The following is an 18,314-nucleotide window of genomic DNA, read 5'->3' on the forward strand; positions in this document are numbered from 1 at the left end:
AAACGCACACAACCAGAGAGAGGTGGAAACTTGAGTTTTCGAGTTTCGAAAAGAATCTGTATGCATGCGTAGGCAAATTTATTTCAAGAGTTATCTCTATCAGTTTGTATACTTATTCACTTTTTTTCAGCTCGTGCTTATAAGTCAGGCCTACTTTTGAAATTTGTTTTATATCATCATCTTTATTGTGGTTGGCAAGTTGCAATAATAGTAGCTATCTGTGTGTGACATAGAAAGGCGAATAAAACAAAGATTAAACGTTAACTTTACATGACCCTGTACCAGAACCTAGATTTCGTTGGTCAATCGAATATCATTTCTTTTCTCTAAAATTTTAGTTTGACAAAAAATCAGACGCTGTAAATCTTGTTGCCCCGTTACCTAACCGATATAAATTTGGTTCCAAAATGATGCCTTAGAAGCTAGAAGGTCTATAGAGGAAGAGAAGGAGTTATGAATATGCCTGGTAGGTTTAATTCATCTTCAACTCATCAAGCTTGACAGAAAGTAGTACATCCTATCCTATTACAGTAGCAAACATCTGATAGCAGTAAATCATTCAGTGGACACGATTGCCGGTGCAACGGAGCGTTTCCTTTATTGTCAAGGCAAATCAACAGAGAAATAATAAGGTTTCTGTACTAGTATTTCCCTTTTTTCAACATAACAAACATCTCACACTACAAACACCGAATCCACAGCTCCAAAGGAAGCCATTAAGATCCCCAGAGTGAGCTCCAACATACCGAATATCTGCACTGCATTCCTTCCATCTTCTTCAGCACACAAATAAACGCAAAGGAAATGTTCCTTCTAGGGGAAGGTACTGAGCCAGACATGCTTCGGTGGGTAGCTTATAGAAACTTCATTACAGTATAGATTAGTATATACAGGACAGAAATTGATCTATCGAGCATTGACAGGCTTGAAATACTGTGACACTACACACCACCGCTGTCTATAGCGCCCTCTTGCAGCTCAGAGTCCTTCTGCAGTGTCGCCTATACTTGTGACTATGCAGTAAGCAGAGGTAGGGGTTCACAGCTGTACTGAGGTGCACCAGCACCAGGGCGATCAGGGTCCCGGCTGCGGTGTTCACTAATGCGTAGGACTCCACATATGTCACCACGAAGTATGGAAACCAACAGATGAGAAAAGCCACGCCTAGCAATAGCGTTGTCTTTGCCAGGGCGACCTGAAAAACAAAGGGCAATCACTTGTATTGAAACTGCAACATAACAATAATGGCTATTAGTATTTCCAATGATTTTATTTTGTTATACCTAGTACTGTTAGATTTTCTTTCTGTCATCTCTGATAAGTTGAATACGTAAAATCGTTCAGTTGTGTATCCAATGGACCAGATTTATAAACGGCGAGGTACATTCAGCCAGTTTTATACTCACAACTTGGCTCTGACTAACCTCTCTGGGCCGGTGTCGCATTTTCCATGCTCGCAACTCGGCTTCCCTCCTGGAATGTTCCATCTCCGTGCGGGGAGGGGGCAGGTCTTCAAACTCACTGTCCGACTCAGACTGCCCCTCCTTGCCTTTCCCCTTGATGTCTTGTGGTATTTTCTCCGCTACAGGCTTAGAACCGGTACCCATCTCGTGAGTTTGTAAGAGTCTCTGGAGCCGGTACTCCTGGCGCCGGAGTTTCTCGGCGTAAGTCTCCTGGTTGTTGTTAGCTTGTTCCTCCTCCTGCTGCAGGCTGGGGGACTCGTCTTCGGCAGAAGAGTCAGGTGAGACCCTCTTCCGCAGCCTCAATACCTGAGGGCGATAAATCAAGTACTCATAAGAGGAGTAGTCTCTTTCCCTTTCCTCCCCATTCCCTCTCTCCATCTCCCATCTCCTCTCTCTCGCTCTCTGCTCCCCCCTCTCTCTCACAGTCACAGCGTGGGTAAGTGGGAGGAATGGGCGACATCGTTTTACACATGTAACTTTCCTTAGGTTTCGTTCTCACAGAGACCAAGGAGGTTTAGATTGTCCTTGCAGAGACGTGACAACTTACCTTTCTGAGTATGGCGATGAAGCAGGCCGCGGAGGCCGCCAGGGGGACCACCAGAGCCACCAGCGTGGTGAAGATCAGGAGCGACTCCGACTTCACCCAGTCCAGGTCACAGACGTACCCGTCCTGGTGGTACCTGGGAATGACGGCAGTAGATATAGTGCTCTTTGAAATACAATATCGGAATAAAAGAGGTACTGAATCAAAGTCTCCATTTTGTGCTAGCCAGTACACCTTGATATCATAGCACAAGTTTGATTTGACAAGGTAATACTGTAGGTATTAAACTGGTATTTTTGTGACTCTTAGGTGGATGGCGTCATTTTGGAAGCAATTTGACGTCTACTGTGCCTGACAGACCACCGAAATGTTTCTGCATTCTTCCTTGACTATTAGATAATGTGGCATTTTCCTCAAGCAGATATTGGGTGGGGGATACTAGTACATGTACTCATCACATCTTTCCGTTGAAATTTTCCACCAGTGATTTGCTGTGATCAAATTAATAGAACATGACGTCTCACTAAGAAATAGTAGCCGCCTTACATGATCTTCCCCCAGCCGTAGAACGGGTTGAGCGCGATGATGGTGTCGCAGAACCACAGGCCTGTCAGGATGATGATGACCACCGTGCCGCTAAACACCTCCTCGTGCTTCAGCGGGCGGCAAATCCGCAGGTACCGCTCAAAGGCTAGGACGGACAGCGTGTGGGCCTGGGGTAAGTTTGAATATACGTTATTTGACAGGTTGATGACAGGTTGTATGAAGAGAAATAAAAAAGTATGGAAGGAAGGTGACATTGCCAGGTTCACTGCGACACCTGGCATGAAGACGAAGACATCAGTGTGTTATCTATTCCTCATGAGCAAGGGCCGGTACAGTAGTAGCGTCTTGGTGCCGGAGGATCGAATGGAGTACCAGATTATGAATAAAAGCAGGTCTATGAGCACATTATCAGATTGATCACCCAATAACTACGTTGAAAAAAGGATCGCAAACTCAAAGATACGCTAACGAGTATAAGAATCTGTCTTTACGTTGTCATCATTGTTGCAGTATTGAATAACACCTTTCCACAAACCTGCAGTTTGTATCTAATTTTTTACCTGACACAATAGAACTACTGTAGGACTAACGTTTGCATAGTTATACACATCTATGTTTCACTGTTTGGCATGGGCATCAGTGAACTCCCAAAATGTAAGCGGACTAGATCGGCTAAGAAAAATAAAGGGTCCACAAACCTGCAAAAACAATACCAGCGTTCGGAAGAATGTCTGCACCATACACATGGCCTGTCCTATGGCCCAGTCTCCGGACAGTGCCGCCGCTATGGTGGGGACGTTACACAGCAGCACGGCCAGGATATGCACCACCGCCATGTTAGCGATGAAGCAGGTGGCAGGGGAGTAGGTGTGCAGGCGACGAGACCGCCCGAACACCACAAGCAGGAGGACGTTTCCAACGAGGGCAGCCAGGGCGACCACACTGAGGATGGAGCCAACCGCCAGACTTGTGGCAGTCGCTGACATTGTGATTGTCCTGTCTTCTTCCTTTTAGTAGTTTCCCCTTGAAATGTCTTGGAAGAAATTATACAATACAGTAATGGTGCCTACAAATACAGTGTTCAGTGACCAATACAGTGTTCTTTTGCATCCGTTACTTAGGATCTAAACATAACCGTTATTAGTATTCAAACTTCTATGTGCAGAGAAGCTATACTGGAGGATCGAGCACCATCATTGACGGTAACAAAGTGTTCAAAATGCTCTTCATACTGCGGTGTCCATCGATGTTAGTCGATGATGGTGGATTGGTGAACACGACACTTGTGGAACTAGAAGAACTCACAGGAGCACGACAAAAACATCTGTTTTTGTAAGGACGTCAACTGAGCCGAGATTGTAGTTTCCAGTGAACAATAGAATGTATCCAGGCGCCGTGAGGAATTCGTCTCGGATGACCTGGACGATAGTTGGAGAAACAACCACCTGTTGTCTGTAATCTGTGGAATATCTAGTCTGACTACTCCCTCCTGAAAGAGACGTAAACAGTCGCAACTTGTCTGTCTGTCGGTAGATGATATCTTTCAAAGACTCACCAGCCGGATTCTCAGCCCACAATGGGACCACTGTTAGACTTGACCTCCAGACGCAGCGAGAGTAACTTCTTGTTCAAAAGTTACTTTCCTTCGCCATTTCTATTTGCACTTTGGACCTCTACCCCCCTCCCCAAACGGGACGGTACCAAGCCGCTTGTTGACATAAAGATTTCTGCCGTCCAAAGGCCGGCGTGATTTGTTACAGTCACTTCAAAACAAAGAACTCACTCACAAAAAGTTAGGTTTTGACATGTAATGGCATTGAAAACGACATACAAGTTTTATCAATCATTTTCAACAAAGTTTTGCTTCTAAAACATGCTTCATGTTGTTAAATGTACCCTATTCGTTGTAAAGGTCGGTTCCTTATTTGTCATGCATGCTTGCCATGTTGGTTCTCGGTAATTAGACTGGTACGTTTAGCCCTAAGCCACTGCTTGGCAACCGATACACACCAGTAGCTCTGACGTCACGAGTGATTACGTTGGTACTTCTGCGTACACAGCAGCAACCGCGGCTGGTACCACCATGTTATGACGTCCTTGGGGGCGCGGCTTTAGACAAAAGGCAGCCTGGCGAATGTTGAACCCTGCTCTTGAACGTAACTAACGCCTTCGTCAGCTGCATACACATCTTAGTTTCGCACGAGGGCGTTACTTATCCTAATGCTATACAGCATCTAGCAACGTTCTTTTACTTCTAGAAATTTCACACATTGGACACATGCGTTCCAAATTTCTTACCGTATTTATAGGGAAACTTCATGACAAGTTTTTATTCTTCTTTCGTTGTACTTTTCTAATTGTTATGTTACGATGCTTATTTTCATTGCCACATAGCTTACGATTGTTTATTTCCGTTTGTAGGTCCCCGAACGGAATTTTTTATCAAGAGTCTTTCAATATCACCCTTTTGCGCCACTGGATGCGTTTTCTAGATTTTAGGGGGAGGGATAACATAACAAGAAACTTTCATTTCAGGAAAAGACTAGGAATAGGTCACATAGCAGGGCATAGTTGCAATCGGAGTGGACGTCCAGCAGTATATTCGAGAAGAGCCGAGAACATCATTCATGACTTCAGGTAGTACATTGTGATCCGATTATTTCAATGAAAGTAAAAGTTGTCTGGTAACCTTGGTTGTTAAAACCCCTTAGTCGTCGGAATTGTAGGGAAAATCCCTGCTTGAGACGACTTCCTGTTTTAGCCGGCTAGCCGCCCGTGGCCTGAGATGGCCCTTTGGTTCAGAGTGACTTCGCACTAGTTCCGTGTTATTGTGGTTCACCTGTGTGGTCACACAAACGTGACCGGAAATGGAAGGGTCACGCGCGTGTGAGTGGCAGTCACAACAGTTCATTGTCCTTTACTCAGGAACCAGGAAGCTGTGGCCCACACAGATGATGGGTGAATGTCCTACAACTCCAGTCCATTGACCCCCTGTACTGTGCGTAGCAACATGTGACTGCACCGTTCAGATTCCAGGCGTTCCGCATTGAAGGTGTTTTCTGTGATGCGTAATTGGTTCTACAGTTATGATTTAGTGATCAAGAGAGATCATTTCGAAACACGTTGGGTATTCATAACTATTAGCTGGCCATTGTGATTTGAAGACAGAACAATCAATCGGAGACCAAACATGGGAAGTTGTGGGTGGCGGTCTTTATGCGAGGTTTATTGAAGTATGCAGCTGGCCAGGAGTCTTGTTTGAAGTACCACCATCAAATCCGGGAGGTAAAGAGCTTTTCTCTAACAACACCCACAGCACTGGTCAACAATCCAGGGTGTGGCCTGCGTCCCGCCCACGGACACCGGAAGACCTAACATTCATGTTCAGGTTTTTCTTTTATTCAGCATTCAGCCTATCCCTGTGAAACAGTATTACAAACATTACTCCTGTTGAATGTATGTCCTCCCCTGCACACAACTCACCTACAGAAGTGTGACAACGCGATGGCAGCAGAACGGGACAAACAAATGATCTCAAAGGAAATATTGAATGAAGACCTTTATTGTACATAATATACCCACTGGGTTTAGTGCAGGTCACAACAAAAGAATAGTTTACAGATATATGTATACATTGTCAAGTTACTACAAGGATTATAACTTAGGCTAACTGAATTCGGCTTCTTCTCGCTTCTTTGTAATGGTAAACATATAAGAGCAAGTGTTTCATAATCAAAGGTTCATCTTAACTCATTAGTAATATAAATGTGTATTACTCTGTATTACGTAGGCATATGAAGTAAGGAAACATAGCTTGTATCAGTCTATAAAGTTCAGCCTTGTCTTTGCTGTATAATATTGGGAGGTTACTAACAGGTGCCAAGGTCTCAACTTCCATCTTTTCTTTCATATTTACTAAAGAACATTAACAATATCAACATATGTGTATCTTAATCGGTCAGATATCTTTAGACGTCAAGAGTACAACATCGACATAGCTTTTATTGAAGGAGCAAAGTGAAGGATGGACGAATGAATATCTTTATTGACACAATTTTCATTTGAAAAACACGATCACATATTGCCTAACAAAGACGTTCCGCGTAAAACGAACAGCTTGCAAATACTAGGTCTACATCATCACTATATATTCTATAAATATATGATAGTTTGAACAAATGAAATAAAAATGCAGTGACAGCTTACAGTTCGGTGTTAACGTACAATTTCAGTGATGTTTAGTTTGGTAGTGGGTAACTGACCCGTGCGTTAACGTGGGTGCGTCACCTCGTTGTCCCTGTGCTTATGTTTAAGATTTCAAATTTAAAACTAACCCGCCTCTATACATGTCTCATCAGTTTCCTCCCCCATACGCACCTGGAGAAGAGCTGAAGAAGAATAAAAACACATTTTCAGCATACTGTAGAAGCGGTTCATTGTAATTTATTAATACGTAGGATCAAGAGTAGGTATGGTACCATTAAAGTTACTAGTAATGGTACCTGCCGTACCAAGGTCATAAAACATAGACAGACGGGAGCAGGGCACGGGAGCTAATAGTAAAGAAACCAATGAAATATAAAAGATATCAGGTATCACACGGGGAATTTGGAAAATCCAACAGATTCATACACTAGTACTTTTTCATCAAACGCCGAATATCCCAACAACTACAAACGTTATTACAGAAAGCTGCCATATTTATAATACAGGAGACTATGATTTGCTGAACATGATAGGAAATGTCGAAAATGGTAGGCCCTAATAAATCCAATTGTGCAAATCCCAGGTTATGCCGACGTGCCGTCGCCAAGGTGATCGGTTCTCCATTTTCACATCGGCCTAATTTCTTTATTTGAACGACTTTGGACTGCTTCACAGAATATATGACATAGACATTGTTAAAATGGGTCGAGAGGTGTTTTCGAAGGAAACATCGGATCCGCCCTTCTCAAAGACGCAAGCACGTGCTTACCAGGTATTCGTAAGGACGGGCAAGCTAGGATGTTCTTCCTGACAACCTGATTTCTGAGCCTTCTGTTATGTTTTGGGGGAACCTGTCGATGTTTGTACGGAAGTGGACATCCTGCATGTCCTGGGACTCCGGAACCCCACCCATTGCCAAAATGTGACGTTACCTGCGCAGCCGCAGAGGGCCACCACAACCACGTACACAGACGACAGCAATAAATACTGTTGCCCCTTGATCGGTGAGAGCCCGATGGACCGATAAATCACATGGTCCTACATATTGTTTTCGGCAAGGAAGACATGGAAGATCGGATCTGCATCTTTCAAGATGTGTGACTGACTCGGGTGTTCCACACTTAGTAATGTAGCTTTGCGAAAGCTGCACAGAAATGTTAGCTTGTTTATATAATATATGGCCAATTCGAGTCTCTAGCAGATCTTTCTTCTTTCATTCTTTCTTTGGCAGTCCAGTCTCGGAAGACTATGATTAGAAAGACTATTTAGTTATTAGCAGATCATCTTCAAATAAATTCAAAATTTACAAACCGCGATGACCATACATAACATGGAAGCAGAGGGCTGAGTATCAAAACAGTGAAACAGCAAGGAGGTCTATATATAGACTCCTTGGAGACTTTGATCCGCTACCTAGCTTTCCGCCATGATTCAGTTCAAAAGACACGTCAACCTGTGTCAGAGCAGCATCCATTCTTACATACTTTGGGAGGGGGTGCAGACAAAGAAACCAATGTATACTATTTATTAAGTTTATTGGCACAGCAAAAATTACTAGAAAGGCAAGCAAATACATAATGTTTAGCTTCACGTGGTCTAGCCTAACAAACTAGTGCTCTGTTTATTCTTACTCAAACACATTCATACCTTCATGTTACTGTTACAAGTAACATGTACATGTAACGTTGGGTAACATAAATTCGGGATTTTTACGATAATGGTTGACTGAAATCAATCTAGCAGAACAATAAACCATCCTTTTTTTCTATTATTCTGTCAGTATCATGTACTATCTTTGCACTAATCATGTATATGGTAGATTTTGTCTCTAGTCGTGCTGGCACCATAATATTTCAACTTGAAACTAACGTCCGCCGCACGCACAATGACGGTGCTGTCGGACAGGTGTGAACATTAATTCGGGAGAGAAGATTCGTCTTGAATATCTTACCGCTAATTACATTTTATACAGCAGCTATTCGTTCCATCCTTGGCTTGAGGAGAGTGCTATGGATATAGACGTGTCCAAGTAAAAAAAATACACGAAAAAACGGCCGTACCGCACACATCAGGCCTCCGGGAACAACCCGTGTGTTGAGTCGGTAGAACGTCACTCAAAGACAGACAAAGTCGACATTCACCGTCATGGCGACGTGTACATTATTCATGGCAAATTAGCTGGATGCCGTAGCAATGGTAATACTTCTATGTCCATGTGTTCCTTGTTGTGTTAGGAGCAAACTTTGAGGAAAATATCGTCCTCAGTCCACTATCACACGCAACATTTAGACAAAAAAGTGTTCCTCACAAACCTTTATCGTCTGCTTGACAACAGGATTCTGGGTAATGATATGGCGGCGGGAAAATAACCGTGCCGTAGGTTGTAGCAACAAAGAGGAGTTTTGATGATTGGTCCGTACACTTAGAATCCAGTTGCAGGTTAGCAAAAGAGATTGTAATAAGTTGTCTTGTAAATAATTGTGTTTTAATAGCAGGAAGCGGTTGTGACATTTGTCTTATAAACCAACGAACAAGCGTGTAGTGTGTTTATCCCACGAAGCCCCCAGACTCTGTCAATAAGGGAAGGAGAGTTTTTGACGTCGCCAACTTCTAATGCATGGCTATCGAAGCTTTTCAGCCAGTGTTCTGAATACGTTAGTCTATCCGGTTTGCACTGCTGGTGTTATAACTGATTTTGCATCTAGCACATATCCCTAAAATACGCCGTTTCAAAAAATCGCGAATTTAAGTACCCCGCGAATTTATGTTACCCAACGTTATATGGTGACCAGTCCTTCCAGTTTAGCCTGGTATCCAAACCTTTTATAGTTCCCGAGTGTCCTCTCCGCAATCCAATAGGTTTGGATACGAGGCTACCTACAGTCATCTTGCTACTTGCTACATTATGTAACCTAACACCACAGGATATCTGCTACTTTACCAGTAACCATGGTGATAGCCTTCTGGTCCAGGTCATTGACCTTATTTGTTTGGAAAAACGGAGCAAAAACAATACAGTATTTCCCTTCCGTAAAGGTAAACAAAGAAAGCCTATTATATCGTCTCTCTCTCGACGCCATGATTTCACTGTCAACTGTCAAACGTTATAGCTTGCCAAGTACACCTAACCGAAGACTATACTCTACTCTAACGTTTCTCTGTAACAAAAACCTAGGCTAATAGGCTAGGTAGAATGAATGACAAAGCTTAGAAATGCATAAATATACGTGCTATATTATCACAGCTCCTTGGTCAGAGCATAAAAATAGCGGTATGATGCAGACTCTACCTATAGCATTACGTTGCAAGGTTATAACCAGGCCAAATTATGCAGCGACTCGAAACAGACTAAGCCTCGATGCCTTTACAGTTCTTTGCAATCAACCGTTAGACATGCACACGATCTTTCTTCACGCCTTTCTTTAATACCCCAGTAGTGTCAGATATAAATTTGGGACAAACTGGTAACTCATATTAGACCATATTATCCTAGTACATGCCATGCACTAGGATAATATGGTCTAATATGAGTTGCATTCCTACCTTGATTGCAGAATCAACAATAAATGTGACAGTTGAATGAGTTATGAAGGGCAGCCTCCTCTTTTACCCGATAAGGAATTATGATGGCCAGTCACAACCCCGGCTTCCGGGAAGCCTCCTGCACAATTCATCAGGACCATAGCGCGTCACCGGGACATATGGCTCCGGCTCAGCGCCGGTTTCCAAGAAGCGAAGCTCGAAATTAATAGAATTAAATATTTAGTACAGTGCTTTGAATATCTGCCACCATTGGCTGATGGAATCTCGTTGGAGTTTTCGCGCGTAGAATATCTTATTAGCTGCGCAGAGATGCCCGGTCGGGTATGTACATATATGGTCATGATTCGACAATAATTTGCTTATTTGGGGAGTGTATCTCCACCCAACCCCACCCCAACAAACGTATACAACAATTGTATCTATGTTTTTACGTAATGAAATCCACACGTATCTATTCTTGCCTGAGGGTACTGAGAACAATACACACCACGGCCGGTGCCAAGGTAGCAGCAAATAAACGGTAAACATCTACGTCACGCCCCATGGTGATTGACGTCAGAGCTAAAACAACACTTAGAAGAATCGATTACTAGATCAGAATCAGTCTAGAAGTGAGGGCATGGACGGGGACAAGTTGTAAGTCTGAATAGCACATTACTACCTTCTTTGGAGGGTCTGAGTCATCAAAACAACAAAATAAATTATCAAAATGAGGAGAGTTGAGGTTTGCCGCCACAGCAGGCCGCATATCGATCGCGAGGGGTGATTCAGTCTTGGTAATCTAGAACATTCTCGTACGTCATTGCACGTGACCAATCACAGGACCACCACACCTTATTTGGGCCTGGCTATTTTTAAACCATGACGTCAGTGACGTCATGGAGTACTCGCTGTATAACTTATATGCAGGGCTTCCCCACTCCTCATTTCAAACGAGTGACTCACGGAGAACACACTGCCCACCAACTCACGGTAAAACCACAAGACACCGGAAGCTTGGTACCGCCTACTTGACCCCACAGTGTACGGAAGTTCTCTGGACACCACGATTACCCTGACTTTCTCGGAAATGTACGGCAAGCTGATCGGAGAGCTGGACGGGTCGGGCCACTGCAGCCCCGCGTCTATGATGTCCGACGATAGCTGTTCGTCCATGGCTACAACAGCAAGCCAGGTACGTTCGCTTGTTTCTCCCGTGTCTGTTCGTGACACGCCCAACTTTGTACTGTATATGTCAGCAAAAATCTGACACTTTGTCATCACATAATTTTTTTTCTTCGATGTCAAACCACACGATTTTTTTGGCGCTATGTAACACTAGCTACGACTCGGATAGATAGCGTAGTAAACATACGACACGCTGACAGTTGTAAGTTACCATGTTCACAGTCTTTAGTCTCGTGGGGCATTCTTGCTTTTCAAAAAATATTGTAAAACTTATTAGCAGTGTTACGAAATTTCTACAAGAATTTTCATCTATTTGATCGCGATGAACTACGTAAATCAGTAATATTGCTGCGCCACGAGCAAGGCGCCCCCCTCCCACTGATTGCGTAACTGTGATCACTGTTTATAGCACACGTGTGGCATGCCTCAACAATATCGCCAGATATCAAAATAGGAAAAAGCGTCATATCATCCGTTCATTTCAGTACGTCACACAATTTTCTATACATAGGAACAAACTAATTTCCTTCAAATAATAAAAGTTACGGTGGTGTTGACATGATAAACAGTTTATGTGACGTAGGTACTTTTAGGAAGTTGGAGAAGCTTGAGCGATAGGAAAGGGTGTGACGAAATCATGACGTTACGGAATTTGGCTTTTTTTAAGAATTCCGGAACAGGAACATTATGGAACAGAGGAAATACAAAGACACACGTGCAGCGATGATGTGCCATATATTAAAGTAGAGAGCACAGCCAGGCCGATATCGATACAGTATATCAGCTGCAGGCGACTGTCAGAACTTTCACCTAGGTACATGTATAATGTTACAACTATTATGAAGTAGAGGAAGGGGAGGGGCTTTCCTTGTTGTCACTGAACTTTTCCAGGCCAGGGATACATGAGACAGGATATGTCATAGACAACAGTATGTAGGTGTGTGTACACACATATATAAGCAAGGCTAACAACCTTTCCTCTCATTTCAACAGGACTTTGCTGGATCTGGGAACGAGTTTACATCCAACCTGAACACACTGGCCAACGCTGCATCAGACCCAACCATGCAGTGGATGGTTACAACCTCCAACGCCATCTCCAACTCTGCCACTCCTGCGGCTTTCACTAACGCAGTCAACATGGCAGGCAGCCCAGAGATCAAAGTGTTGCTGGACGCCGCAGCACGCCGCCGGAGACGCGTCCCAGATCATGAGGTGGGTTGATTACCTTTAATACACAAAGTTAAGCATTACAATCACTTACAGTTCAAGGCATAGAGTAGCAAGTCTAGGTCTCTAATACGACATTGAAAAAAATTACAACAAAAGCTGTCCATTTTCAAGTGTTCAACAGAATTGTCCAGCAATACTCCCCAAAGAACATCGAAAGTTTGAAACTTCCATACTATAAAATTCCACTCATCCATTCAAAACCGTATGTCAACGACCTCCTGTAAGGTCACTCACCCATATTCCATTTCCTGTGTGTCAAAATCGACTTCCTGTTGACGTGTGGGCATTTGAATTGAATGTGCCAGATTTGACCCCCATTGGGGACAGAGAAGCACCCCCCTCCCCACCCACCACTTCCTGTGCCAGGTCAGCTGAGGGAACCACAGGGGGGTGTAATTGTACATATCACAACAGACAAATAGCCTGGTACAGGAAGTCCCTGCTTATTGTGTCAATACCTGATGGCTTAAAGAATTTCCTGGGACTTGACTAAAACTAATCTTATGACAGATAGAAACTCATATCTTTTTCTTGATTGTCTGTTCCATCAACTGAGAATATGTCACTAAATTGTTTTTCCTCACTTTGCAGCTGCCATTTGATGAGCGTGAGAAGCGCCGTGTGCGACGTGAGAGGAACAAGCAGGCTGCAGCAAAATGCCGTAACCGCCGCCGTGACCTTACCGAAGAGCTGATCGCACAAACTGAAGACCTGGAGGAGGAGAAGGCCGGGCTGGAGGCTGAGATTGCGAGTCTGATGGCTCAGAAGGAGCAGTTAAATTTCATCCTCCAGGCACACAAGCCTGCCTGCAAGAAGATACGCACAGACTCCGACTCTGACAGCACAATCACCCCCTCCGGCAGCCCTGGCCGCAAGTCCGTCTCCCCCAAACCCGCTAACCTGACCCTCCCCCTGACTGCCATCACCACCTCCCCCAGTCTCAACACCCCCAGCATCACCACCTGCGCCCTGACCACGCCCACGCTCACCACGCCCAACATGGTCACCACTCTAGAGTCCTTCATGTCGTCCCTGGACACGCCCACCATTGTGACGGCTTCCAGTGACTTTGACACCTTCACCACGTCAGCAACTCTGACCACGCCCACCATCCCAAACATGGATGGAGTGTTCGCGGAGCCCAACCCCTTCACCATTGCAACAACGCCCTTCACCATGGCAATAACGCCCTCCTCCATGACAACCACCCTCTTCAACTATCCCCATGTGACGGAGACGTTGGACCTTCCCTTCCCCACCTCGGGACAGGCCTGTGCCCAGCAGGTCCAACGGTCCAGCTCAGGTTCTGCCAGCGACAGCACGCCTGAGGCTACCTCACCGAGATGGATTTCTTTGTGATTATCCAGCACTTAAAGACTTAAAAAGACGTAGTAATACTGTTGTTGGAATATTCTTACTATAAGCAGTGTTCAAAGTATTAAATTGTATGTACAAAGACCTACTATTTGTTTTTTAAGGATTTTGTAAGAGAATTTCAGGTGTAAAATGAAAATTGGAGGGCCAACAGGCATGGCCAACAAAATAGAGTTGTAAGCGTCGTATGGTAGCAATTCTGCGGATACTGCCAGGTGTGCAGAGGGAAGGAGTGTGCTGGTAACATGGAACTTCTCAGGGTGCAGGGCTGGACTGCAGGGCAGTATTGTACTGTGGTGACTCAGAGATGGCTCCCTAGTCCACAGCCAAGTGGATTAACCATGGCCATTCTTAATTGTCAGAAGGACTTGCCTCATGCCCTACTTTCACAGCGAGTCACTTTCTCTTTTTGGGTTTGGTGCAATACCATACATGGACATTTTAGAGCTTCTTTAATGATGAATCATAAGTGAACCAAAAACAAAGTGTGATTCAGGACTTTTATTGCCTGGCATTGTTTCTATGTCCTACAATGAGCAGTCAGTATACATATAATATGTGGTATGACTCATACATACCAATTAGATATTTATTGCTTTTATGATGAAGTGGAGGAATCTGACATATAGACAAGTGATTGACTTTTTATTATGCAAAACAGATTTATTTATTTTCATGAGACTTGTTAACTTATTCAATTATGTATGACGGTACTGCCATCGATATTTATACCTAAATATTATGTCATCTAGCATGTGACCTTGTTATTTATTCTGGCATTTTGTCTATGCAGAGTGTTATATTTTGATAAAATAAAAAGTGGACTGAAAACTCTTGGTGTTTCTGCTTTTCTTAATCAGTTTAAGCTGGGATAGGGGGACAGGGATATTTGTAAACCTGCCATTACTTTAAAACAGAACAGATTAAAATATTATCTCCACACACAAGATTCAGGACAATTCTAGTGGACATCACAGTATCTTTGAGAAAAATTCGTTGGCTTGACACTGATAATTAAATGGCATGATTATGTATGACATGCCTTGGCAATGGGAAAGTAGATTCTAGTTGAAATTTTGTGAAATATCGTATAAGATCAGAATGTAGAATGGGGTGGAAGGTTCAACCGCATTGCGCCGTAGGGAGGGAGGAAATACGAATTGGCGGGATCAGGAATGTGTCACGGAACCGTTGAATAAAAATGTTTCATAATGAAAATGGATGAATGTGCCGATTGACTTCAGAAAGGAAAAAGAAAGTAAAGCACGAGTTTCTGATTCACCCTTCCTGAACCTTAACAATGGTGACTAGGGAAGATGTGGGCAGCTGGGCATGTGATATCTTGAACATGTTAAATGTCACGTCGCACAAGATAAGCCTGTACCGGGCAGTTTGGGGGATATGCCCACTCAACGTTGCAATGACTCATAACGTTTTGTTCCCTTAAGCAATGAGGTTCAACCCCCCTCGTCCCTTGTACATAGTGATGGCTACAGAGAACGGTAGTACCTGGCTGTATTTTACGGCAGGCGATTACGTCATCGTCTCTACATCAGTGCCCGTCTCCTGGTCATGATCAGTGCCGATGATGTTGCAGAGACGGCTGAGGAAGGGTAGTTGGGTATCATTTCAAGGGAGATGTCCCGCAGTACAGATATGAATGATGATTTGAAGAGGATAAGGCCTACAACACTAACGATACATGATACATGTACCTGCAGTATGGCCACTTAGAATACTACCGGTGGCACAGCTGGATCACTTTTTTGTCATTTAGCCAAAAGTCGTGGATAGCCTGAAATAAATTCATATAAATGACCATTACGACGAGACTAGTCTTTACGTTATTTTCTAAATATGTTGTAAACGTAATTGAGGAAAAGAGGTAGCGAAGCATTTAGTGTGTATATCAACCGGGTTATCCAAATGTTACTGACGAACTAAGGCCAGTATGTTTCTTCACAAGAAAATTTTCCAGATTATGGCATGATTGTCTTTGGGGCCTGAAGGCTGGATCTTTCTGTAGATAGGGATAAAAAGAAAACCTGTGCACCCTTGCCGAAGAAGGTAGACTCGCGTGCAATGCTAATTCTATCTGATGCATGCCTTCCCCGTGGGGGGTACTAAAACTTTGCTGTAGTTTATACTGACTGGTGAAAATGCAGTCGTGTTCTTCTTACAAGGGAGGCAGGGGTTGATGTCATATTACATAATAAAGTTTCTATCGACTCCACATTCCCCTGAGACTGCAGCGAAGCCTCCAAGGTCTCGACAAGACATGACGTCAGCATATGGCATGAGCTGAATGTTGTGAGTAGAGCCATTGTTGATAGAAACTGACAAAGAAATTGTAAAAATTGTAATGAACTGAAATCACCCTCATTTCATCAATTCGTCTTTCCTTCCCTCCATCCATCGCGTTAACTGAACCCCTATAACCTCCTTGCATTGCTTTGAACAAAAGGTGTTCTCATCGTCCCATTACGTGAAGGAAAGACATCGATTTCTATGACTTCAGTCGACAGTTTTAGTTCCTTCCACGTTTTACACCATCCATTCCTCTCATGGTATACCCTTACTCGGTGTCAAAGTTGGGTCCGAGAGACGGAGGATTGTCCATGACCAACATCAATCATTATCGACATTTCCATCAGCGGCAGTCATTGTGAGGGTTGCGGTCGTTAAATTGCTGGGGCTGACATCACGTAATGATGTCACCTCGCATATCGTAATGTGGAAACATTTCCCACCTAACCAAATTTTACAGTCGGACAACAATTACTGAGATAATGACTTGCTTTGTGCCAATTAGGTGCCTAAATTGATGTAGGGATATAATAATTGAATTATGGTCCACAGCTTCATGAATCAAAAAGCTTTATTTTTTTAATTCTTGTCATCACATTTTATGAACCTGCTAGAATATTGGAATAATCTCCATCTCTTACTTTCTTTCTTTCTATAATGCTGAAAATTCTAGATCTGAGGAGCTATCTATCGGGGACATCCGTGAGTGAAAGCAAGAGAAGTGTGATTTGACGGTTCCACGTGTAACGTTAGCAGCAGCGGTTTGTGAAATTGTGCTACACATACTGAACTATTTATCAAGCATACAAAAAATTTCGAATACTACAAAGTTTTCTAATCACTTCACCAATTATTAAGATTTCCACACCGCCAATGCCTTCCTGATGTGTACCGATGTTGCAAACTGCATAGTATCAACACTCAGCTCTTGATATATCAAAGACTCACCAGCGATTCTTTGCTCTTCATATATCCAAGGACATTATATAGGATATATCAAAGACTCACCAGCGATTCTTTTTATAATCGCCAGATGTCGCTGTGAGATAATATCGCGACAAGACGGCTGTGATGAGGTCATGGTGATGTAAGCCCTGTCATGTTCGACTGGTTTTCCCTCTGGGTTAATCACTCATTCAACAAGTTGATTAGCTGTGACAGTTTGCCATTTATTTATGCCGAATCACTATGAGTCACTGCAGGACCAGGCATAAATAACTACACATCTTGGGATTGGGAACCCACTCTCGACGAATCAATAACATGTTCGTGGCGATGCTACCATTGGCTAGATGGTGATAACATAGTCTCTACTAGACTACTACGCCAGCTATAGAGAGACCATTTGCTAGGGAAGTTTTGCAACCAGAGGAGTTCATTTGCAACTTTCGGCGCGGGCGTATTATTGACCTTACCGTGATTCTACGATCCATATGGCCATACACCTGTAGGAAGGTGCGGTGGAGGTTAGCGATAGCATCAGGTGCCCCTGTACAGACGTAGTTCATGTCATAACATTCGAAAGAAAACTAGGATGAAACGCAAGTCCCCGTAGACTTGTCTCTGCCAAAGCAAGGACATAATGTCCTTGGCCAAAGCAAGGAGATATATAGATAAAACCTCCTTGGCCAAAGTCTGTCGGGCTGGGAAAATAGCCTGTAGAAAGTTCCAAACAGGACGTGTGGATCACAAGACAAGCGACAACATTTCCTGTACGTGTCCGGCATAACTTCATGAACGTTGTGTCTGATGATCTCTGGCTCTGACCCATATTCATTACATTCATTCCAGCTAAACCAATTATGGGCATAATTTGCATAATCAATTTAAAGGGCCCAAATACATCCAGGTGGTGAATGATAGTAATTTCATACTTGTGACCCCATAAGTTCGTTAAAGGTGTACATAACCATGCATAGATTATGTAAATG

The 18,314-nt window shown here is 43.4% G+C and overlaps 2 protein-coding genes across 2 annotated transcripts; one reads left to right on the plus strand and one right to left on the minus strand.

The window, feature by feature from the left end:
* Positions 1 to 572: 572 nt before the first annotated feature.
* On the minus strand, positions 573 to 4,970 carry LOC136433238 (melatonin receptor type 1B-A-like). Its single transcript, XM_066425242.1, has 5 exons — positions 3,252 to 4,970; positions 2,554 to 2,720; positions 2,011 to 2,143; positions 1,425 to 1,769; positions 573 to 1,195 (listed from the first exon to the last, which is right to left on the minus strand). Exons 1-5 carry the CDS (start codon positions 3,537 to 3,539, stop codon positions 959 to 961), a joined length of 1,170 nt encoding a protein of 389 aa, XP_066281339.1. The 5' UTR covers positions 3,540 to 4,970; the 3' UTR covers positions 573 to 958.
* Positions 4,971 to 11,218: 6,248 nt separating this feature from the next.
* On the plus strand, positions 11,219 to 14,907 carry LOC136433239 (fos-related antigen 1-like). Its single transcript, XM_066425243.1, has 3 exons — positions 11,219 to 11,476; positions 12,463 to 12,684; positions 13,294 to 14,907. Exons 1-3 carry the CDS (start codon positions 11,372 to 11,374, stop codon positions 14,059 to 14,061), a joined length of 1,095 nt encoding a protein of 364 aa, XP_066281340.1. The 5' UTR covers positions 11,219 to 11,371; the 3' UTR covers positions 14,062 to 14,907.
* The last annotated feature ends 3,407 nt before the right edge of the window (positions 14,908 to 18,314 follow it).

This window comes from Branchiostoma lanceolatum, chromosome 4, assembly GCF_035083965.1.
Source record: "Branchiostoma lanceolatum isolate klBraLanc5 chromosome 4, klBraLanc5.hap2, whole genome shotgun sequence".
NCBI lineage: Eukaryota > Metazoa > Chordata > Leptocardii > Amphioxiformes > Branchiostomatidae > Branchiostoma > Branchiostoma lanceolatum.

Bases quoted from the DNA above. Each gene is read 5' to 3' on its own strand.
- LOC136433238 (XM_066425242.1), bottom strand. From the start codon at position 3,539: ATGTCAGCGACTGCCACAAGTCTGGCGGTTGGCTCCATCCTCAGTGTG. The intron at 1,770-2,010 runs GTAAGTTGTCAC...TATCGCCCTCAG, and splicing joins TCATCGCCATACTCAGAAAG to GTATTGAGGCTGCGGAAGAG. The intron at 1,196-1,424 runs GTTAGTCAGAGC...TTTGTTTTTCAG, and splicing joins TGCGACACCGGCCCAGAGAG to GTCGCCCTGGCAAAGACAAC.
- LOC136433239 (XM_066425243.1), top strand. From the start codon at position 11,372: ATGTACGGCAAGCTGATCGGAGAGCTGGACGGGTCGGGCCACTGCAGC. The intron at 11,477-12,462 runs GTACGTTCGCTT...TCATTTCAACAG, and splicing joins TGGCTACAACAGCAAGCCAG to GACTTTGCTGGATCTGGGAA. The intron at 12,685-13,293 runs GTGGGTTGATTA...CTCACTTTGCAG, and splicing joins GACGCGTCCCAGATCATGAG to CTGCCATTTGATGAGCGTGA.